At 46.8% G+C, this 25,358-nt stretch overlaps 1 protein-coding gene across 1 annotated transcript; it reads right to left on the bottom strand.

The window, feature by feature from the left end:
• Window positions 1–192: 192 nt before the first annotated feature.
• Window positions 193–25,358, bottom strand: f9a (coagulation factor IXa). Its single transcript, XM_077531404.1, has 8 exons — window positions 25,199–25,358; window positions 24,929–25,098; window positions 24,795–24,819; window positions 16,835–16,948; window positions 4,802–4,936; window positions 4,597–4,733; window positions 2,854–2,977; window positions 193–1,050 (listed from the first exon to the last, which is right to left on the bottom strand). Exons 1-8 carry the CDS (start codon window positions 25,257–25,259, stop codon window positions 437–439), a joined length of 1,380 nt encoding a protein of 459 aa, XP_077387530.1. The 5' UTR covers window positions 25,260–25,358; the 3' UTR covers window positions 193–436.

Genomic DNA, 25,358 nt, shown 5'->3' with positions numbered 1-25,358 from the left:
TTCTGACTTTAACTCAGAATCCTGATTTTAAAGTGAGAATAATAGTAGCACTAATAGGGTAGAGATAGTAGATAATAGAGAATAAAGTCAGAATTATGACTTTAAAGTAGTCAGAATACTGAGATTAAAGTGAGAATTCTCACTTTAATCTCAGATTTCTGACTATTTTAAAATGAGAATAATAGTAGCACTAATAAGGTATTGGTGGAATTCTGACTTTAAGGTCAAAATTCTGAGAATAAAGTCAGAATTCTGACTTTAAAGTAAAGTCAAACTTTAAAATAAAGTCAGAATTCTTTAAAGTGAGAATTTTTTAAAGTGCGAATAATAGTAGCACTAATAAGGTCATAATTCTGACTTTAAAGTCAGAATTCTGAGAGTAAAGTGAGAATCCTGCTAAACTTTTCTTCTCTCTTCACTGGCTGTGAAACTGTGTTCAAGCGCCAACATCCGCCGAGTCGAGCACATCATCGTCAAACGGCGGCGCTTCCACCTGCTGCTCCAACCCGCGGGTCACGTTGCGGATCCAGTCGGCGTAGAGAGAGACGCGCGTGTACACGCCGTACTTGCCGTCCATGGCGCACTCTTCCCCCCAGCTGACGATGCCCGTCAAGAACCAGGTGCCGTGGACCTTATTGGCGTGCGGCCCCCCGCTGTCGCCCTGGCACGCGTCTTTGGCCCGGTCGTAGTAGCCGGCGCAGAACATGGCTGGGGTGATGCGGGCGCTGCTGCTCGACTTGCACTCGGTGCGGCCGGTGAAGGGGACCTCCACTTTTTGCAGCGTGTTGGACGGGAGCCCCAGGTAGCGCGTCCGGCCCCAGCCGCTGACTGTGGCGGGCGAGGCCCTCTTCACCAGCGCCTCGGTGAAGGCCCGGGGCCCCACGCAGATGGGCCGCACGTCGGCCGAGAAGTTGAGGGCCGTTCGGAGGCGGAGCAGCGCCACGTCGTGGTCGTACGCGCTCGCGCTGGCGTTGTACAGCGGGTACGCGTGCTGCGACGATACTTCCACGTCTTGCTCCGTGTACTCTTTCAGTCGAATGTTGTGCTCGCCTGCAGGTGGACGACACGACACGCGGCCGCGTCAAGCAGCCAGTTGCGGAGAAGCTTTTGAGCATTTATTCCATATCCAGCTTAAGGTAAGTATTTACCTTGTCCGGGTCACGGCACCAATTGGTCCTTTATCTTTAAAGGGATACTTGACTCATTGAGCCATTTCCAGCAGTAAAGAGTTAATATTTTTAGAATTCATTTAACGTCATTATTTTTCTTGTATAATTAATAACTTTAAAAAGTTATTCTTCTACTTGCTGTCGACTGAAGACGACATCACCTGTGCTGAGGAAGTAAGGTAACGACCAATCATGGCTCCCCCGTGTTTTGGGTTTGACCAGCAAACTGAGCTTGGATTGGTCGTTACCTAACTCCTCAGCACAGGTGATGTCGTCTTCAGTTGACAGTAAGTGGGAAAAAAAATTATTTTAAGGTATTAATTGTACATTAAAAAATAACATTCACAAATTAATTCTGGACAAATATTAACTCTTTGCTGCTGAAAATGGCTCAATGAGTCAAGTATCCCTTAAATATTTGCTCTTAGGGGTGTCAGGCGATTAAATTTTTTAATCGTAATTAATTGCATGACTTTGATAGTTAACTCACGATTAATCCACAAATTTTGTCTGTTCTAAATGTACAATACAATTTACATGATTAAATTGATCATTATATTATAATTTCGTTTTCATTTTTCATTTCATTTCGTAAGTTTTCATTCTCTGAACTCATTCAATCCCCAAAACATATAAATACGTTTTTAACACTTTGTCCTGCACTCCCAAAAATATATTTGTGTTTTTGTTTTTTTTGTTTTTTTATGCTAGAGCATACAGAAGGCTTGATGCAGCTTCTGACCTGAAGAAGTCACACAATGAACGGCCAGTAGGTGGCAGCAGTGTATAAGAGATCGGCCAGGGCTATGTTGCAACAAGCTCCTTTTCCCAGTGTTTTCAACAGGTTTGTGAATAATGATGAAACATTCTAATACAAATATACTTTATATTTCCTGGTGAAAGAAAAGACTTTCATCTTTCTTTATAGCCATTGAACACAATATTCCGTGGGCCCTGCAAAATCAGTCAAAATCCAGTAAAACAGCCAAGAGCGAAGGTGTTGCTTCAGGGAAAGTGGCTGGGAGTGAATGAGTTAACATAAAATTGGTCCCAAAAAAAAACAAAACTATTGAAGTATGTCTCCATCTTTTAGTCATTGATTCAGTAATTCATAATAATTCATAAAATTGAATTAAAATTAAAAAGAAAGATGTAGTGTACTGTAAAAAAAGAGTGTGCTATTGATTTGTGTTTCTGCCACTAGATGGCATAATTGCATTTGTAAAACGTTGGTGAAAGCTCAGTGCATTTTTCTTTTCATATTATCTAATATTTAACTTGAAGTACAACTACTGAAATTCTGCACATTTTTAAAATGATAAAACATAACATGACCCCAGTCTCCACAAATATATGCATTATTATTACCTTACATTTATTACTGCTAATTCTTCTGCGTTGCGACTGCAATTCCTCCAGTACAGGTTTTCCAAGTAAGGGGCGGTCATTAATCGCGCGCTAAAATAATTAGTGGCGTTAAATTAACTCAAAATTAATGTACTTATTTTGATACCCTGACTTGCTCCACAAACAGTAATTACCAGATGCGGACAAAGGTTTGTTTTTACACTATTTTAGCCACGCCCACTTAGAACTGCTAGTAGCTGGTCCATGGACCTTATTTTAATAACAAGACTACTGAATAAATGCTTCCCATAGTGAAGGTCTTTAAAAGGGGTCGTACCCACTCTGACAAAGAAGGGTCCCGGCGCGTCGGCCAGACAGTGAGCCGCGGTGACGACCCACTGCTCGCTCAGAATGGAGCCGCCGCAGAACACCTCACCGTCCCTTTTGTCCACCAAGGCCGCCTGCGTGGACAAGACGGCGGGAAGCCAAATCTTGTAAATACTCCATTTGGACACAAGCATCGGAAACATGGAGTTACATGGAGGAGGACATTTCTCAAGAGTCAAACTGCCAATGTGGAGAAAAACAAAATTAAGCGGCAAATATGTTGCAACATATTTAAAGGGATACTTCACTTATTTAGCCTATTATAGCAATAAAAAGTTAATATTTTGTATTTATTAATTTGATACTTTCATTGTTTTTCACGTACAATTAATACCTTTTAAAAACACATTTTGCAACTTACTGTCGACTGAAAATGACATCACAAGGGTTCAGGTAAACAATCACAGCTCACCTGTTTTCTAGGTTTGGTCATGTGACATTCACAAGCTGAGTTGTGATTGGTTACCTGAGCCCTTATGATGTCATTTTCAGTCGACAGCAAGTTGCAAAATGTGTTTTTGAAGGTACTAATTGTACAAGAAAAATCATGAAAATATCAAATTTGTTATAGGCAAAATATGAATATTTGACTGCCAAAAATGGCTAAATAAGTAAAGTATCCCTTAAATATTTTATGATATATATCTAGTTTTTTTAGCGTTTGAAAATGAAGAATTGTTTAATCGTAATTTGTGGTTTATTTTATGCACTGCAGTATGTCTTCTTTTTTTGGTTTTTTATTTATTTTATTTTTTTTAGTTGAGCATGTCAAATGTTGAATGGAAATCATGCATTGAAGACATAATAATAAATCATACAAATTAAAAATAAACAATGTCAATTTACTTAGATTTTCTAAGCTATTTGTATATTGTAGGCCAAATGCTAAATTTTTTTTTTATTTATTTATGTATTTATTTATTTATTTACGCAAGTTAATATCCTGTGACATTATGGGAAAGAATGCTATTTGCAAATACCTTGAAACGTATTTAAATGTACTTGTAGCATAAATGCTAACTACACTTCCCCCCCACACACACATTTTTGCCTATAATTCCAAAAAATGGTAGGGGCGCTATTTTTTATTTATTTATTTATTTATTTATTTTAGCATGTCGCCTACATTATACCAACATGTTGGAAAATTACTTAAATAAATATTGTTTAGTCTTTATTTTTTTAGCTTAAGTATATTCGAATGTAGACTACTTGCAAATATGCTGAAATGAATGAATTTGCTAGTTAAAAATGTTTACTCCACATTGTCAGTTCCACATTTCTGTAGGAAAATAATCAGCCGTTATCTAGAAATGATCTTTTTTTTTTTCTTCATATTTCCACTCTGTTGTACTTAATCGGTTCAATGTCAACTTGCTATTTCCATAACTGACATGATATTTATTTTCTATTTCTATACTAATATCTGAATCTTGTTACTCAAATGAGGACTTTCAGTACGTAAAAGATTAAAAAAAAATGATGTTGGCCCAATATATAATGGAGTGGTTCAAAGTGGTTTTAACTTTAAATTTAGAGTTGAACAAAATGTTTGTGGCCACTTGAGTTGAACAAGGACACTTCGCTTATTGTGTTGTATGAATGGCAAGAGGTGGATACACACTCAAAATAAGTGAAATTTGCTGGTTAGTACACGTGTAAATAAAACAAACAAACAAACAAAACAAAATACCTGCCAGGGGATCTCTGCCGGGACGACCGTATCGCCACCGACGATGCGCTTTATGGGCTGCGGCCCATTAGCGTTTAGGGCGGGGACGAGAGATCGAGCGGCCCTCATCAGAGCCGTCTTGCCGCACGGGAACTCGGCTTATAGGAAGACAAATATTTATCGGTAGGAAATGCAGAATGATTGATTGTAATTAGTTGCAACCTACCTTCTGGTTCGCAGCTGATCCCGTCCTGCATCAGCTTGTATCCTTCCGCACAGTAACATTTGCCACCAACGATGCCCATGGGCTCGCAAAAGTGCCCGCAGTCTCCGTTGTTCAGATCACACCTTTTCATTACATCTAAAGGGAAACGTTGTTTTTTTTTTCTTTTTTTTAATGGTCAATTACATTGGCATTACACATCAAAATGTAACATAGTACAGTCAGAGATACTCCTAAAAAAAAATAAAATAAAATCAAATATATATTTTTTTTTAAAGCCTAAATAACCCTTTGGACCGCAAATATTTGGCTGTTTGCCTCGACCTTGCTTCCCCTATTTTGAATCAATGGAGCAAAATGGACGATCCAATTTATATTTTCAGAAGTGAAGATGTAAAAATTATTTACTTGTATACAAAAAAATAAATAAAAAATGCTTGTATACCCACTTAAAATGTTTGCTTTCTTCTTGTTCTTATTTACTGCACGACCGATTTCTGTTTCATGTGCAGTGTCACGCCGCCACCAGAGTGGCGGTTCATGCTTTTGTTTTCAAAGTCAGGTTCCCGTTTTATTTTGAAAGTATTAACTCTCCTCTCACCCCAGGTCACTTACCCTTCCTGCAGCTCACTGATTACCGGTCCACGCCCATGATCACCACCACCTGTTCCCAATCAACCCGGACATAAAAGCCACCTGCATTCTCCCCTCCGTTGCCGAAGTGTCACATCTCAGTGCATGGAAGCGTCCTCACAGCCCTTGTTCCACAGTCCTCGTTCGATGTCTAGCCTTGCTTTGTCTTGCGCCCTTAGTTTGCCCCTTGTTTTCCTCCCTAGCGGAGCGCCTTTAGTTGTCCCTGTTTTTGAGTGCCCTTGTTTTATCTCCAGTTTGGAGCTTTTTCTGTTCTGCCTTTTTTCCCTCCTTGAGAGGTGTTTTTTGTTCAATTGGATTAAAGTTGCAGCCTTGTTGGCCAACTTACACTCTGCGTCTGAGTCCTACCTTCTCGCTCCGTGTCAGTACACTTCGGCCAGCATGGACCCAGCGGAGAAGTTGGAGGCTGCACTTCGACGACAGGCCGTCCGCCTGTCGCAGACGGAGGAGGTCCAGCAGGCGATGGCCACCCGCATGGGAGAGCTCGTTGGACAGGTGCAGGAGCTAATGAGCCACCTGCGACCCTCCACGCCGGCCATCACGAATCCAGAGACAGCAGAACCACCGATCCCGACTCCAGCCTTGACCGGGGCTGGTTTGAGACTGGCTCCCCCGGAGCGATACTCGGGAGACCAGGGACAATGTCAGGCATTCCTAACCGAATGCGACTTACATTTTGAACTTTCGCCACAGGCTTTCCCCACTGACCGTTCCCGTGTGGCCTTCATGATTTCACATCTGACCGGAAGAGCCAGAGACTGGGCCACCACGGAATGGGCAAGGCACTCCCCGACTTGCTCAACCGCAGCCGGGTTTAGCAGGGCACTTCGTCTCGTGTTCGATCCAACTAACATGGATCGGGAAAAGACTCGAGAACTTAGTAACCTCAGACAGGGCAGAGAATCGGTGAATGACTACGCAATCCGATTCCGATCTCTAGCGGCCAGGAGTGGCTGGAATGACACAGCTCTTTTTGACCACTTTTTAAAGGGGCTTTCCACAACTATGCAAGAGCTCCTATTGCCCGTAGACTTGCCTGGCGATCTGGACTCATTGATCTCATTGGCCATTCGCACCGATCATCGACGGCGAGATCTTTTGCAGACCAGCAGACATCAACGAGGACACGGTTCCGGATTCTTCCGGCATCCGGAAGCAAGAGGCCCTCCGCGAGGTGTCCTTCCCCAGTCACCCACCGCGGGAAGGCCCAGCGAGAGTGACGAGGAGCCGATGCAGCTGGACCGCGCCCGATTGTCTCACCACGAATGCCAGCGACGTCGTCAAGAGGGGCGATGCTACTACTGTGGAGAACAAGGCCATCTGGTGGTAGCTTGTCCCACCAAGAGAGGCTCTCCGGTGAGTACCGCGACTCACCAGCAAGGCAAAAACCGAAAACTCACGCAAGTCACGATTTCCTGCAATACCACTCCCACAGACCTACTAGCTCTCATTGACTCTGGAGCGGACGAGAGCCTCATGGATTGGGGGCTGGTGAAGAAATTGCAGGCCGGCACGGAACCACTTACTACCCACATGAGGGCCAGGGCGCTCAATGGCAAAGATCTATTCCTCATCACGCACGTCACAGAACCACTCGAGATCCACATTGGGCAGCACAGAGAACTCCTTCGCTTCCATGTCTTCCGGTCCCCATCACACACACTGGTCCTGGGTCATCCCTGGTTGCAGTTGCACAACCCCCGCATCGACTGGCGATCGGGGCGAGTCCTGGACTGGGGAGATGATTGTGACCACCATGGGGTGGAGCGGCCAGCGGCAGAGACACCTCCCGCTGCCATCCGACAGGTGTCTCTCGAGAATGACCAGGATTACCCGGACCTGAACACCGTTCCCTCCTGCTATCATCCGCTCAGGGAGGTGTTCAGCAAGACCAAGGCCATGTCACTTCCCCCCCATCGATCCTATGACTGTGCGATCGAGTTGATTCCTGGATCTACCATCCCCAAGGGGAGATTGTACTCGGTGTCGGGTCCCGAACGCAAGGCCCTAAACGAGTACATAGACACTTCCTTGAAAGCAGGACTTATCCGGCCATCGTCATCGCCAGCTGGAGCCGGATTTTTCTTTGTGGGCAAGAAGGATGGCTCATTACGCCCTTGCATTGACTACAGTCCTCTGAATGAAATCACAGTCAAGAATCGTTATCCCCTGCCTTTGATGTCTTCAGTATTCGACCAGCTCCAGCAAGCCAAGATATTCACCAAACTGGATCTCCGCAACGCTTATCACCTTGTCCGTATTCGTGCAGGGGATGAGTGGAAGACTGGCTTCAATACTCCCCGAGGCCACTACGAATACTTAGTAATGCCTTTTGGACTCACTAATGCACCAGCGGTTTTCCAGGCCATGATTAATGATGTACTCAAGGACTTCCTCGACCAGTTCGTGTATGTGTATCTGGACGACATATTGATCTACTCACCGGATTTGAAAACCCACCAGCACCATGTCACCCAGGTCCTGAAACGCTTGCTAGAAAACAAGCTCTTTGTAAAGGCTGAAAAGAGCCTTTTTCATGCGGACACCGTCTCGTTTCTGGGATTCATCGTATCTCCGGGCAGAGTCGAGATGGAGCTGGAGAAGGTCAGCGCGGTCCGGGACTGGCCCACACCGGAATCCAGAAAAAAGGTGCAACAATTCCTAGGCTTCGCCAACTTTTACCGTCGCTTCATCCGCAACTTCAGCTCCATCGCTGCTCCACTCCATGCCTTGACCTCGCCACAGCAACGCTTCACCTGGACCCCGGAAGCCAACACTGCCTTCAAGGAACTCAAGAAAAGATTCACAGAGGCCCCGATACTCAGAGTTCCTGATCCTACCCGCCAGTTCGTGGTCGAGGTGGATGCCTCCAATCTGGGTATCGGGGCCGTCCTATCCCAAAGGAGCCAGGAAGATGGGAAGGTGCACCCCTGTGCATTTTTGTCCAGAAAGCTCTCCAAGGCTGAGCGCAATTACAGCGTGGGAGACCGAGAATTGCTGGCTGTCAAGGTCGCCTTGGAAGAATGGAGGCACTGGCTGGAGGGCGCGGAACACCCCTTCATCATCTGGACAGACCACCGCAACCTGGAATACCTACGTCACGCCAAAAGACTGAACCCACGACAGGCCAGATGGTCATTGTTTTTTAACAGGTTTTCGTTTTCTCTAACTTACAGACCCGGAAGCAAGAACGTCAAAGCAGATGCTCTGTCCCGAATCCATGACCCGGAAACCACAACAGCCGAACCTGAACCCATCCTGCCTAGGGATTGCATTGTCGGAACCATGTCCTGGCAGGTTGAAGAGGATGTCAAGGAGGCTCTCCAAGACACGATCGCTCCAAAGGAGTGTCCACCACGACGGCTCTACGTCCCGGAGGGTCTACGAGCGCAGGTGATCAATTGGGCACACACCTCTCGTCTTTCTTGCCACCCAGGTACTCGCAGGACCCTATACGTCGTCGCCCGGAGATTTTGGTGGCCTTCAATGGAGACCTCGGTACGTGATTATGTCAAGGCCTGCCCAGTCTGCGCCCGGAATAAATCATCAAATCAACCCCGGATGGGTCTCCTCCAACCACTGCCGATCCCCTCAAGGCCCTGGGCGGAGATTTCTATGGACTTTGTGACTGGACTTCCCACTTCGCATGGTAAAACCACAATACTCACTGTCGTCGACCGCTTTTCTAAGATGGCCCGCTTTATCCCATTACCTAAGCTTCCCTCAGCCAAAAGAACCGCCGAAGTCATGATCGACCAGGTGTTCAGGATCCATGGATTCCCGCGGCACATAGTGTCGGACCGCGGTCCCCAGTTTGTTTCTCGTTTTTGGAGGGAGTTCTGCAGAGCCATAGGGGCTAAGGCGAACTTGACCTCAGGCTACCACCCAGAGGCCAATGGACAGGCCGAGAGGCTCAACCAACAGCTGGAGACCGGACTACGATGCTTGGTCTCCCAAAATCCGTCCTCCTGGAGCAAGAACTTGGTCTGGGTTGAACTGGCGCATAACTCCTTACCCACCTCTGCCACAGGAATCACGCCGTTCAAATGTGTTCACGGATACGATCCACAGTACTTCGCGGACCTGGAGGAGGAAGCCTCAGTCCCCTCGGTCCTCGCCATGATCCGCCGATGTCGCCGAATCTGGTCAGCAGCTCGACTGGCACTTCAACGTCAAGGCGACAGGGTGAAAAGAGCTGCTGACCGGAGGAGGAGGGTCGCGCCACAGTACCAGCCAGGGCAGAAGGTATGGCTTTCAACAAAAAATCTTCATCTCAAAGTTCCCTGTCCAAAGTTGGCCCCGAGATTCGTGGGGCCATTCCCAGTTGCAAAGACTATAGGCCCTGCCGCCGTGCGCCTTCGCCTGCCTCGTTCCCTCCGCACCCACCCTACCTTCCACGTGAGCCAGGTCAAGCCAGTCCAGGACAGTTCCCTGGTCCCGCCCGAGCCCGCGCCGCCCCCTCCGGAGATGGTGGAGGGGGGCCCGGTCTATAAAGTAAGAAAGTTGTTGGACGTCAGAAAGCGGGGCCGGGGACACCAATACCTGGTGGATTGGGAGGGTTACGGGCCAGAAGAGAGGCAGTGGGTGCCCGCCCGGTTCATCGTGGACCCCTCCCTCATCGACGATTTCTATGAAGAGCACCCTGACATTCCTGGGCCGTCGAGAGCCGGCCGTTGAGGGGGGGGTACTGTCACGCCGCCACCAGAGTGGCGGTTCATGCTTTTGTTTTCAAAGTCAGGTTCCCGTTTTATTTTGAAAGTATTAACTCTCCTCTCACCCCAGGTCACTTACCCTTCCTGCAGCTCACTGATTACCGGTCCACGCCCATGATCACCACCACCTGTTCCCAATCAACCCGGACATAAAAGCCACCTGCATTCTCCCCTCCGTTGCCGAAGTGTCACATCTCAGTGCATGGAAGCGTCCTCACAGCCCTTGTTCCACAGTCCTCGTTCGATGTCTAGCCTTGCTTTGTCTTGCGCCCTTAGTTTGCCCCTTGTTTTCCTCCCTAGCGGAGCGCCTTTAGTTGTCCCTGTTTTTGAGTGCCCTTGTTTTATCTCCAGTTTGGAGCTTTTTCTGTTCTGCCTTTTTTCCCTCCTTGAGAGGTGTTTTTTGTTCAATTGGATTAAAGTTGCAGCCTTGTTGGCCAACTTACACTCTGCGTCTGAGTCCTACCTTCTCGCTCCGTGTCAGTACACTTCGGCCAGCATGGACCCAGCGGAGAAGTTGGAGGCTGCACTTCGACGACAGGCCGTCCGCCTGTCGCAGACGGAGGAGGTCCAGCAGGCGATGGCCACCCGCATGGGAGAGCTCGTTGGACAGGTGCAGGAGCTAATGAGCCACCTGCGACCCTCCACGCCGGCCATCACGAATCCAGAGACAGCAGAACCACCGATCCCGACTCCAGCCTTGACCGGGGCTGGTTTGAGACTGGCTCCCCCGGAGCGATACTCGGGAGACCAGGGACAATGTCAGGCATTCCTAACCGAATGCGACTTACATTTTGAACTTTCGCCACAGGCTTTCCCCACTGACCGTTCCCGTGTGGCCTTCATGATTTCACATCTGACCGGAAGAGCCAGAGACTGGGCCACCACGGAATGGGCAAGGCACTCCCCGACTTGCTCAACCGCAGCCGGGTTTAGCAGGGCACTTCGTCTCGTGTTCGATCCAACTAACATGGATCGGGAAAAGACTCGAGAACTTAGTAACCTCAGACAGGGCAGAGAATCGGTGAATGACTACGCAATCCGATTCCGATCTCTAGCGGCCAGGAGTGGCTGGAATGACACAGCTCTTTTTGACCACTTTTTAAAGGGGCTTTCCACAACTATGCAAGAGCTCCTATTGCCCGTAGACTTGCCTGGCGATCTGGACTCATTGATCTCATTGGCCATTCGCACCGATCATCGACGGCGAGATCTTTTGCAGACCAGCAGACATCAACGAGGACACGGTTCCGGATTCTTCCGGCATCCGGAAGCAAGAGGCCCTCCGCGAGGTGTCCTTCCCCAGTCACCCACCGCGGGAAGGCCCAGCGAGAGTGACGAGGAGCCGATGCAGCTGGACCGCGCCCGATTGTCTCACCACGAATGCCAGCGACGTCGTCAAGAGGGGCGATGCTACTACTGTGGAGAACAAGGCCATCTGGTGGTAGCTTGTCCCACCAAGAGAGGCTCTCCGGTGCGTACCGCGACTCACCAGCAAGGCAAAAACCGAAAACTCACGCAAGTCACGATTTCCTGCAATACCACTCCCACAGACCTACTAGCTCTCATTGACTCTGGAGCGGACGAGAGCCTCATGGATTGGGGGCTGGTGAAGAAATTGCAGGCCGGCACGGAACCACTTACTACCCACATGAGGGCCAGGGCGCTCAATGGCAAAGATCTATTCCTCATCACGCACGTCACAGAACCACTCGAGATCCACATTGGGCAGCACAGAGAACTCCTTCGCTTCCATGTCTTCCGGTCCCCATCACACACACTGGTCCTGGGTCATCCCTGGTTGCAGTTGCACAACCCCCGCATCGACTGGCGATCGGGGCGAGTCCTGGACTGGGGAGATGATTGTGACCACCATGGGGTGGAGCGGCCAGCGGCAGAGACACCTCCCGCTGCCATCCGACAGGTGTCTCTCGAGAATGACCAGGATTACCCGGACCTGAACACCGTTCCCTCCTGCTATCATCCGCTCAGGGAGGTGTTCAGCAAGACCAAGGCCATGTCACTTCCCCCACATCGATCCTATGACTGTGCGATCGAGTTGATTCCTGGATCTACCATCCCCAAGGGGAGATTGTACTCGGTGTCGGGTCCCGAACGCAAGGCCCTAAACGAGTACATAGACACTTCCTTGAAAGCAGGACTTATCCGGCCATCGTCATCGCCAGCTGGAGCCGGATTTTTCTTTGTGGGCAAGAAGGATGGCTCATTACGCCCTTGCATTGACTACAGTCCTCTGAATGAAATCACAGTCAAGAATCGTTATCCCCTGCCTTTGATGTCTTCAGTATTCGACCAGCTCCAGCAAGCCAAGATCACCAAACTGGATCTCCGCAACGCTTATCACCTTGTCCGTATTCGTGCAGGGGATGAGTGGAAGACTGGCTTCAATACTCCCCGAGGCCACTACGAATACTTAGTAATGCCTTTTGGACTCACTAATGCACCAGCGGTTTTCCAGGCCATGATTAATGATGTACTCAAGGACTTCCTCGACCAGTTCGTGTATGTGTATCTGGACGACATATTGATCTACTCACCGGATTTGAAAACCCACCAGCACCATGTCACCCAGGTCCTGAAACGCTTGCTAGAAAACAAGCTCTTTGTAAAGGCTGAAAAGAGCCTTTTTCATGCGGACACCGTCTCGTTTCTGGGATTCATCGTATCTCCGGGCAGAGTCGAGATGGAGCTGGAGAAGGTCAGCGCGGTCCGGGACTGGCCCACACCGGAATCCAGAAAAAAGGTGCAACAATTCCTAGGCTTCGCCAACTTTTACCGTCGCTTCATCCGCAACTTCAGCTCCATCGCTGCTCCACTCCATGCCTTGACCTCGCCACAGCAACGCTTCACCTGGACCCCGGAAGCCAACACTGCCTTCAAGGAACTCAAGAAAAGATTCACAGAGGCCCCGATACTCAGAGTTCCTGATCCTACCCGCCAGTTCGTGGTCGAGGTGGATGCCTCCAATCTGGGTATCGGGGCCGTCCTATCCCAAAGGAGCCAGGAAGATGGGAAGGTGCACCCCTGTGCATTTTTGTCCAGAAAGCTCTCCAAGGCTGAGCGCAATTACAGCGTGGGAGACCGAGAATTGCTGGCTGTCAAGGTCGCCTTGGAAGAATGGAGGCACTGGCTGGAGGGCGCGGAACACCCCTTCATCATCTGGACAGACCACCGCAACCTGGAATACCTACGTCACGCCAAAAGACTGAACCCACGACAGGCCAGATGGTCATTGTTTTTTAACAGGTTTTCGTTTTCTCTAACTTACAGACCCGGAAGCAAGAACGTCAAAGCAGATGCTCTGTCCCGAATCCATGACCCGGAAACCACAACAGCCGAACCTGAACCCATCCTGCCTAGGGATTGCATTGTCGGAACCATGTCCTGGCAGGTTGAAGAGGATGTCAAGGAGGCTCTCCAAGACACGATCGCTCCAAAGGAGTGTCCACCACGACGGCTCTACGTCCCGGAGGGTCTACGAGCGCAGGTGATCAATTGGGCACACACCTCTCGTCTTTCTTGCCACCCAGGTACTCGCAGGACCCTATACGTCGTCGCCCGGAGATTTTGGTGGCCTTCAATGGAGACCTCGGTACGTGATTATGTCAAGGCCTGCCCAGTCTGCGCCCGGAATAAATCATCAAATCAACCCCGGATGGGTCTCCTCCAACCACTGCCGATCCCCTCAAGGCCCTGGGCGGAGATTTCTATGGACTTTGTGACTGGACTTCCCACTTCGCATGGTAAAACCACAATACTCACTGTCGTCGACCGCTTTTCTAAGATGGCCCGCTTTATCCCATTACCTAAGCTTCCCTCAGCCAAAAGAACCGCCGAAGTCATGATCGACCAGGTGTTCAGGATCCATGGATTCCCGCGGCACATAGTGTCGGACCGCGGTCCCCAGTTTGTTTCTCGTTTTTGGAGGGAGTTCTGCAGAGCCATAGGGGCTAAGGCGAACTTGACCTCAGGCTACCACCCAGAGGCCAATGGACAGGCCGAGAGGCTCAACCAACAGCTGGAGACCGGACTACGATGCTTGGTCTCCCAAAATCCGTCCTCCTGGAGCAAGAACTTGGTCTGGGTTGAACTGGCGCATAACTCCTTACCCACCTCTGCCACAGGAATCACGCCGTTCAAATGTGTTCACGGATACGATCCACAGTACTTCGCGGACCTGGAGGAGGAAGCCTCAGTCCCCTCGGTCCTCGCCATGATCCGCCGATGTCGCCGAATCTGGTCAGCAGCTCGACTGGCACTTCAACGTCAAGGCGACAGGGTGAAAAGAGCTGCTGACCGGAGGAGGAGGGTCGCGCCACAGTACCAGCCAGGGCAGAAGGTATGGCTTTCAACAAAAAATCTTCATCTCAAAGTTCCCTGTCCAAAGTTGGCCCCGAGATTCGTGGGGCCATTCCCAGTTGCAAAGACTATAGGCCCTGCCGCCGTGCGCCTTCGCCTGCCTCGTTCCCTCCGCACCCACCCTACCTTCCACGTGAGCCAGGTCAAGCCAGTCCAGGACAGTTCCCTGGTCCCGCCCGAGCCCGCGCCGCCCCCTCCGGAGATGGTGGAGGGGGGCCCGGTCTATAAAGTAAGAAAGTTGTTGGACGTCAGAAAGCGGGGCCGGGGACACCAATACCTGGTGGATTGGGAGGGTTACGGGCCAGAAGAGAGGCAGTGGGTGCCCGCCCGGTTCATCGTGGACCCCTCCCTCATCGACGATTTCTATGAAGAGCACCCTGACATTCCTGGGCCGTCGAGAGCCGGCCGTTGAGGGGGGGGTACTGTCACGCCGCCACCAGAGTGGCGGTTCATGCTTTTGTTTTCAAAGTCAGGTTCCCGTTTTATTTTGAAAGTATTAACTCTCCTCTCACCCCAGGTCACTTACCCTTCCTGCAGCTCACTGATTACCGGTCCACGCCCATGATCACCACCACCTGTTCCCAATCAACCCGGACATAAAAGCCACCTGCATTCTCCCCTCCGTTGCCGAAGTGTCACATCTCAGTGCATGGAAGCGTCCTCACAGCCCTTGTTCCACAGTCCTCGTTCGATGTCTAGCCTTGCTTTGTCTTGCGCCCTTAGTTTGCCCCTTGTTTTCCTCCCTAGCGGAGCGCCTTTAGTTGTCCCTGTTTTTGAGTGCCCTTGTTTTATCTCCAGTTTGGAGCTTTTTCTGTTCTGCCTTTTTTCCCTCCTTGAGAGGTGTTTTTTGTTCAATTGGATTAAAGTTGCAGCCTTGTTGGCCAACTTACACTCTGCGTCTGAGTCCTACCTTCTCGCTCCGTGTCATGCAGCACTTTGTATTAGGAGTGCGATGATATATCGTGATACTTTGTCTCCCGATTGATTATCGATACGTATCACAATATTTGCAGTTATTCAGCCACTACAACGGCTCCATTGTTCATGACTTATTGTGCAATTACTTGGCGGGCCACTAGGGGGAGCGCCTCAGAGTGGCGAGGAAATGGATGGAAGTCTTCAGGCGAAGAAGACTCATCAGCTTAGTTTTCCATCCATCCATCCATTCTCTTGACCGCTTATTCCTCACAAAGGTCGCGGGGGGTGCTGGAGCCTATCTCAGCTGGCTTTGGGCAGTAGGCGGGGTACACCTTGAATTGGTCGCCAGCCAATTGCAGGGCACACAGAGACGAACAACCATCCACACGCACAAGCACACCTAGGGACAATTCAGAGCGCCCAATTCACCTGCCATGCATGTCTTTGGAATGTGGGAGGAGACCGGAGTACCCGGAGAAGACCCACGCGGGCACGGGGAGAACATGCAAACTCCACCCAGGAAGGCTGGAGCCTGGACTCGAATCTGAGTCCTCAGTACTGGGAGGCGGACGTGCTAACCACTCGTACACCGTGACGACGCCCGAGCTTAGTAGTTCTTCTTCTTCTTCTTAGTAGTAGTAGTATTTATTTTTATTATTTTTAATTTATATATGATTTATGTTTCTACATATCTTTATATTTTATTTATCTTTATTATTAATTATATTACTAATTATTGTTTTTTATTTTTTGTGTTTATTTGCATTATTTATTGATTGATTATTTATTTATTTTAGTTTTATTCATTTATATTATTATTTTTGTTATTATTATTATTTTATGATTAGTTTTATCGTGGATTTATTACCTGAGCAATATATCGATAATCACGGTATCGTCATATCGTGAGGTAATCGTTACCGTGAGCCTTGTATCGTATATCGGATCGTATCGTAAGGTACCCAGAGGTTCCCAACCCTACTTTGTATACATTAATGCTTGTTTTAAATTGTTTTATAAATAAAGTTGAATTGAGTTTTCATAAAAAAATAAATAAATAAATAAAATGCTGCTGTTTCTTGCTGTTTCTGTACAGAGCATGATAGGACAAAAAAAAGATGCTACTGAGAATATTTCAGATTTGAGGTTATTTTGTTTTCCAACATAATTTGGCGGTTAAAAAATAAAATTGAATAGATATTTTATACTATAACGTCAGTAACTGTTTGTTACAAACTTGCATTGAAAAAGAAGCCAACAAAAAAAGAAGACTGTGTGCCCATGTGAACTAGCTGAAATGTCTGCCGGTTGTGTGTCTGTGTTTTTGTTTTTTTTTCCGTTCATGTAAATGTCCACTTGTATGATTTTTTCCGCTCACCGATCTCACAGTGGACACCCGTGAAACCGTGTTGGCATAGACACGTGTAGGAGCTGAAGCCGTCTTTGCACGTGGCCTGATGTACGCACAGGTTCGACTTGCACTGGTCGCCGTCTGAGGATGTTTCGGGTGAGACAATAAGGTACAGCACACGACGATCACGTTTCATGCCTCTGACTTCATCACTCACAAACATGACTTGAGATAAGATGAAATATCCATAACGGATCTTCTCTTATTATTATTATTATTATTAACTCATTCAATCCCAAAAACGTGTAAAAGCGTTTTTTTAACACTTTGTCCTTCCCTCCCAAAAACGTGTTCACACTTTTTTTTTTTTTTTTTTTTTTTGTTTTTTTTTTTTTTTTTTTTTTTTTGAAGAGCTCAGAATTGTTCATTCGGTAGTCTTACCGATTCAACGTCTTGTCATCATTGCTGTTTTCTTTTTTTTTTTTCTTTTTTTTTTTTTTTCTTTTTTTTTTGTGTGCGTGCGTTTGCGTGCGTTTGCGTGCGTGCGTTTGCGTGCGTGCGTGCGTTTGCGTGTGTGCGTTTGCGTGCGTTTGCGTGCGTGCGTGTGCGTGCGTGCAAATACGTATAAATTTATACTCATTCATTCACCTAAAACCTTATAAATATCCCATTACCCTTCGCCTTAACCAGGTACTTCAGAATCTTGCCAGAGTCGTGAGATTTAAATGGTCAGGAGACCAGAGAAAAGGTCAGAAAAAAACAGAAATAAAGAGAAAAGAAAGGTAAATCAAAGTGACATCCAGCACCGACCAAACACTTCCTGCCTTCCCCATGATTACAAAATCAAAGTCTTACGCCAACCCCGAAGCCTCTAAATTCCAGCAAATTTAGCGAGATCTCAAGAGCCCAGAGGAAAAACTAAAGAGAGGAAGGAGGGAAGGATCGATAAGGCAGAGTGAGATCAATAGAAGCCAGTACATCCAATCCATCAAAGTGAAGTCCAGCACCAACAAGACCCCTCCTGCGTGGTTACAAAACCGGAGTCTTATGCCAACCCCAGAAACCTCATACTTCTAATAAATTAAGATCTCAAGTGACCAGAGGAAAAACTAAAGAGAGGAAGGAGGGAAGGATAGATAAAGCAAAGTGAGAACCACAGACACCAGCACCAACTGATTCAAGGGGCTGTGGGAGGGAGAGGGTACTTCTGTTGAGTTTCAGTAGATGCTGGTGCGACGGATCTGGCATGCATAAGGACCACCACCAAAGAAAGAAGCCGTCAACCGCGGTCCAGCAAAGCGAGCACCCCCCCCCCCCCCCCCGGAATCCCCAGGCCGCGGCAGCACCAAGGCCACCCCCAAGCCACCCGAGCGGACACCGGTCGGCGAGCCGACCCAGACACCCGGAACACCCCCGCCCCAGCCCCGGCCCACACCCCCGAGCCCAAGGCCGCAGAACCAGGCCCAGCGGGCCCCCACAGCGCCCCACCGGTCCCCAGCCCCCATCCCCCCACGACCCCCCCGCACCCCACCCAAACCCGCCATCCACCACGACCCAGGCCCCACCACCCCCGACCCCCAAACCCCCGAACACACCCCGACCCCCAGCACCCAACCCCCCACCCACCCATACCTCCACCCCCCCCCCCAAACAAGCCGCCCCCCCCCGACGGCCGCCACCCCCCCCCGCAACCCGGCCCCCCGCGAGAACCCCCCACCCCCCCCCCGGAAGCCGGCACCGGGCAGCAGCGCAGAGAGGGAAGATGTGCCCACCCCACCTCCAGCCGCGCGAGATTTGCACAGCGGCGGGAGGGGGGAAGCAGAGGAGGAAGCACCAGGGGAGAAGGCGGGACACCAGAACACCGAGCCCGGTGGGGAGAGGCCCCGGTCGTCACGCCAGAGTACAAGTGACACCTAACCCTGTTACTGAGTCCGCCAGCTCGCCGACTGGCGAGCTCTACCCTTACACCGTGAATGTGGCCCCACCCAGTGTATATACAAGTGTGTGCGTGTGGTGCATTAAAATTGGGAGCAGGTGAGTCGGAGCAGAGGGAAAAAATTTCCCCTACTCCGACACACCCGTATCCCCCCCCAAAAAATGAATATGTATATGTGTGGTGCATTAAAAAAGGGAATGGAGGGACAAAGTGGTGGGGCAGGGACACAAATGGGGGGGACCACAGCGCTGCCAGGCACTGCAGTCCATCCCCTCTGATGGCTCCCCGCCCCAACTCACCCCTCCCCTTGGACGTGAGGTGCATTAAAATTGGAGGGGAGTTGAAGGGTGAAGACGGTGTTTCCACCCTTCCCCACCCCACCAAGAAATGTGTTGTGTGCCCTATGTGTATATTTACAAAGTGTATAGTGCAAGCTAGTGAAGTGAGTAAGAGGAGCGACCAGCGGGGCCTCACCCAACCCGGCGGGTGTAGGTGGCACGCCCGCCCCCCAGCACCCCCACCCCCCGCCGCCCCCCACCTCATCCACCCGGCACCACAATGGGCAGACAGCCAGCGCAGCAGGGCTACCGGACAGCCCACCGGCCACCGGAGCCCGCCCGGGGCGCCAGGAGTTATACCGGAGTGGGGCAGGCCCCAAACCCTCGCCCGGCCCCCGGAGCCCGACGCCCGGGCCGGGGAGGGAGCCCCAGGCCCAGGCAGAGGGAGTGGGAGGGGCCGCAGGGCAGACAGGGAAGGGGGGGGGGGGGCGGGGGAAGCGGGGAGAAGACGACAAGAAGGCGAAAGGGCGGCTGCAGGGCAGGAGGCGGGGGGGGAGAGGAGGAGGGAGGGCGACAAGGGAAAAGGGACCGGGAGGCAGAGGAGGATGGGCGGGAGGAGGCGAGGAGGGAGAGGCGACGGGGGGGAGGAAGGGTGAGGGGAGAGGGAACCACGGGGCACACCGGAGGCCCACCCACCCCGAACCGCGCCGCCGGGCACGGAGCAGCGGACCGCGCCGGGACGGCACCGCCCCGGGCACCAGGGGAAGCACCCCAACACCGCACCCCACAGGGGGCCCAGGGAGCGGCCAAGACGCAACCGCCACCGAGCAGACAACGGGGGGGGGGGGGGGTAGAACCACCCCCGCCCGACCACAGGGGACGGCGTTAAGAAAATTGACTAATTAGCATGCAGTAACACCAAGTGTTGATGCTTAGTGCCCACTAGAAATAGATCTTAAGGAGTTATTGAGTATAGTGTCGTATAGTGTGGTATGCTCGAGCCCACTAGCAGCAACTAGGTTCCTGACTATATAAAAATAAAAACAATCAGATACAAAATACCAAATACAGGAGCAGCGAAAACAGAAGTTGTAACGATGTGGTGGCTCTCGTTAACAGGCAGAATCTTGGCAGGATTAAGTTGCCAAATTGAGATTAAAATATTCTATGTACATAGACCATATTTGTTTAAATCTTGATACTTGATTTTTATTTAAGGCAGAGATTTTTTCCATTGAGATATAATTTATTAGTAAGTTTAACCAGTGGTCGATATTTAGAGATTGTTTATTTTTCCAATTGACAAGGATTATTTTTTTAGCAATAGTAAGGGCTATAAATATAGATTGAGATTGTTTACATGGTAGCTCAGTTATTGTTAAGTCACCTAGTAAACACAGTCTTGGAGATAAAGGAAGCCTACAGTTTAATATATCAGCGAGCTTTTCCAAGATTTTAGTCCAGAAATGCAGCACTGGAGTACATGACCATAAAGCATGAAGATAAGTATCGGCAGTGTTTTGTGAGCACTGGAGACAAATGTCGGAGTCAGAGAGTCCCATTTTTTTCATCATATATTGTGTAATATATGTTCTATGAAGTATCTTATATTGGATAAGTTGCAAATTTGTCTGTTTGGTCATTTTAAATACATTTTCACAGATTTGGGTCCAAAAGTCTGGTTCCGGAACTATAGACAAGTCTTTTTCCCATTTTAAAGTCGGTAAATACGTTTTATTTGTGTATAAAAATAACTTATATATTTTTGATATTTTCTTTATTGTTGTTGGAGAAAGCTTTATAATATCTTTAGCTAAGACAGGCAGTTGGAGCGTATCCTGAAGTGTTGGGATTTGTTTCTTAACCATATTTTTAACTTGCAGATAATGTAAGAAATTTCCCTTTTTTATTTCATATTTCTGGACCAAGTTTGTATACGATATAAACTTATTATCTGAGAAAAGATGATGAAGGTGTGTAATTCCTTTCTGCTCCCATAGGCTTAAATGGAACGACTGATTATTAAGTTGAAAGTCGGGGTTATGCCAAATGGGAGAGAGCCCACAGGGCGCCAATTGGGAGTTTGTAATTTCTAATGCCTTCCACCAGGCAGTCAGGGTGGCGGCTATCATTGGGTTTTTAAAACAATTATGTCGTCTTATTGATTTTGTAATAAAGAGTAAATCTGACAGTCTAAGATTATTACAATCCTTCTGCTCCAATTCCAACCAACAGTTAGTATCTCTGTTGGGTTGTGTCCATAGCACAAGATATTGTAGTTGATTAGCTAGATAATAGTACATAAAGTTTGGTGCCTCTAAACCTCCTTTAGATTTACTTTCCTGAAGAGTAGATAGACTAATTTTGGCTTTTTTTTTATTCCAATAGAATTTTATGATAGCAGAGTCCAGCGATTGGAACCAGTTAGACGTAGGTTTAAATGGAATCATTGAAAATAAATAATTAATCTTTGGTAAAACTTTCATTTTTATAGTAGCTATCCGTCCTATTAAAGAGATCGGAAGATTATTCCAGCGCTCCAGGTCACTACGGATACTATCCAATAATGGTGAAAAATTTAAAGAAGTTAATTCAGTTAACTTAGGTGAAATTTTAACACCTAAGTATTTTAAATTACCTGTAGGAAAGGAGTAGTGTGGATCCTGACTTGTAGGATTCCATGAATTTTCTGTAATAGGTAATAATGTTGATTTTGTCCAGTTAATAGAGTAATCTGATAAGTGAGAGAATTTAGTTATTAATTTAAATGCTTCCCCTAGCGAGATAGCAGGTTCTTCTAAATAGAGTAATATATCATCGGCATATAGATTAATTTTATGTTCTATTGTCCCGGAGTGGATTCCTTGGATCCGTCTATCCTGACGTATAGCTAATGCAAGCGGCTCAATAAATATAGCAAATAATAAAGGAGAAATTGGGCACCCTTGTCTTGTTCCCCTTTGTAAAGTAAAACTCTGTGATGTAATCCCATTAGTAGTAACTGTAGCTTTAGGAGAATCATATAATATTGAGACCCATTGAATGAATGACTCCCCGAAGCCGAATTTATTTAAGACAGCAAAGAGGAAGGACCAGTTAACTTTATCGAATGCTTTTTCTGCATCCAGCGAAATAACAACTGCCTTTTTATCATACCGCTGTGACATACTAATCAAGTTAAAGAGTCTCCTAATATTATTAGTAGAATGACGACCTTTAATAAAACCTGTTTGATAACTATGAATAATTGTCGAGATTACCGTCTCTAATCGAGATGCCAAGGCCTTAGCGATAATTTTAATATCGGTATTAATTAGTGATATCGGTCGGTAACTTGACGGGAGGGTAGGGTCTTTTTCTGGCTTTAATAAAAGTTTAATTGCTGCTATATTCATATCTTGACGTATATCACCTTTACTTTTAATTTCAGTTACTACTCTTAGAAATAATGGAGCAAACATTAACCAGAAATGTTTAAAAAATATAGCCGGAAAGCCGTCTGGACCAGGTGCTCTGCCATTAGGCATACTGTCTAAAGCACGATACAACTCATCTATAGTAAGCGGGGTATCGAGAATATCTTTATGTTCAATAGATAACTGAGGTATATTTAAGCTGTTTAGGAATTCCTCAATATATTCAGGGTTAGGTCTATTAATTTCTGTGTATAGATTTCGATAATAGTTATAAAAAATATGGTTAATTTCTTCTGGTGATTGTGTGCATTCACCATTTATATCTTTAATAGCCGTTATAAGAGATTTTTCCCGATTCCGTTGAAGTTGATTTGCCAGGAATTTACCTGATTTATTATTATGTTCAAAATTATTATATCTCAACTGTTGTATTATAAACTCTGTCTTTTTAGATAACATGTTATCTAACTGTATTTTTATATTCTGTAGTTCTATCCATATTTGATTATTTGGGTTTAATACATATTCATCCGTTAGTTGTTTAATTTTATCTTCCAGGTATTTTTCTAATTTTTGATCCTGTTTCTTTTTATAAGTTGAATATGATATAATTTTCCCTCTAATTACCGCTTAGGTCACCATTTACTGGTGTATTGTTATGTTGAATCCCCCACAGATTTCCTTCACACTCACTTCCCCCCACGTTTCTTCACTATTATACTTATCTACTTGCTATCTCTCTCTTTATATAAATTATATAAATTGCCTAATTACTCTTTTGCTATCCTACAATATGTTAATATTAATAAGCAGCTTATATAGATGTATACATAAGACTGAGTCTATATTGCTTGTATGCAGAAATTAGTTCTGGTCTCCTGGAATGTGTGTGGCACTCGCTCCCAGGCAAAAAGAATAAAAATTTTAGACCATCTCTCAAAATTTAAGGCAGATATTTGTCTCCTACAAGAAACCCACTTACAAAAATCAGAAGAAAAATTATGTATAGATAAAAATTTTAGTCAAGTTTACTCTGCCTCCTATAATAGTAGACAAAGAGGTGTCTCTATACTTATACATAAGAATTTATTCTTTACTCTAAATAATATAGTAACAGATTTAGAGGGCCGATATATTATTATCCAGGTAACTATATTTAATAAAGTATATACAATTGGTAATTTATATGCCCCAAATAATGATGACCCTGATTTTTTCCATGAATTTTTCTCTCGGTTACTCGATTTAGCAACAAATTCTACTATTATTATTGGAGGTGATTTTAACACGGTCTTGAACCCGTTAATAGATCGTTCTAATAATACGATATATACAAGGCGATTACGATCCGCTAAAGTAATAGATGAATATATGGAGGATTTTGGCCTCAGCGATGGCTGGAGACTTCAAAACCCAACTAAGAAGGAATTTACTTTCTTCTCTGCTGTGCACCGATCATTCTCAAGAATTGATTTTTTCCTTACAAATAATTCTATTGTTGATAAAACTGCTATAAAAATACATTCTATAATTATAAGTGATCATGCACCAGTCTCCCTCACTCTACAAATTGACTCTACCTTTAAACCTCCCCCGATATGGCGTTTTAACATCTCATTACTGAAAGACGTAGAGTTTGATAAAATTATTAGAAGGGAGTGGGCAGATTTTTTGGAAATAAATGACTCTCCAAATATATCTCCATCTCTTCTCTGGGAAGCAGGGAAAGCGGTAATTTTTTTTTTTTTCTTAATGCAAGAGCATACAGAAGGCTTTGATGCAGCTTCTGACATGAAGAGGTGGCTTAAAGCAATGGTAGTTATTGCGGAAAGCAGGTGGCAACAGAGTATAATAGATCAACCAGGGCCATGTAGAAGCAAGCTCTTTTTGTCAGTGTTTTTACCAAACTGAGCTATATTCTAATGCTATTTGGTGCAAAACGGAAGCAAATACAAATGTACTTTTTTTCCTGATGAAAACAGAGACTAATCTTTCTTTTGGTGTGTTCCGTGTTTTTATAGAAATAGAACACAATATTCTGTGGGCCTTGCAAAATCAGTTAAAATCCAACAAAGCAGCTGGAAGCAAAGAGGTGAAAATGGCTGGGAGTGAATGAGTTAAAGATCTATAAATCTCATACATCTTTTTTTTCCCTTTAAAATTGCATAAAATATATAGCAATTTCCTATCCTTCTAATTTTCAGTTCGTCGTTGTTAAACAGCCACATGGGGGCATCAAATTGCAAGTAGGTAGTACCGATACCTTGAAATAAGGCCGGTTATTGGTACTCGCTTATCCCTAGTTTCATCATATAGCCCTTCTCTGACAGGATAAATGCGTATTTTGTCATCCTTACCAATATAAGCAGCCCAGAAGTCCATCTGAAACGAGAGTGATGCCACTTTCAGTGAGCACAAACAGGAAACAAGATGGAGAAAATGACGAGTAAAAACTAAAATAAAATAAATACTCAAGTTGCTCAAGACGCACTGCTTTGTCATTATCCTCAAAGATCTCCCTGGCCTCCTCAAAGTTGCACGCTTCCTCCACACATTCTCTTTCCAGGTTGCCCTCCAGCAGCTCCTCGAACACGCCCGTGTTGGAACGCGTCCGTCTGCTCAGGATGCCGTCGGCCTCTTTGCCGGACAGGAACAGCGGACCTGCCGGCCGAACGTGTCCAAGTCATCAGGATAAAAAATACAAATAAAAAAACAAACTTGTCAAATACACTTAACATGCAATCATTTTTAATGCTCATACCTCCAAGTGTCAGTTGACAGGACGACAAAAGCACACAAGTCAGAAAGATGTTCGCCATCATCACAAACAAAACGCAAACTCCAAAGTTCACATTGCAAGAGTGTGTTTGCTCATGCAGGCCACACTGAAGGGGTGCTCATGTCACATGACCACCCATTCC

Source organism: Festucalex cinctus, chromosome 9 (assembly GCF_051991245.1).
Source record: "Festucalex cinctus isolate MCC-2025b chromosome 9, RoL_Fcin_1.0, whole genome shotgun sequence".
Taxonomy (NCBI): Eukaryota; Metazoa; Chordata; class Actinopteri; order Syngnathiformes; family Syngnathidae; genus Festucalex; species Festucalex cinctus.
This window is presented reverse-complemented; position numbering and strand designations above follow the sequence as displayed.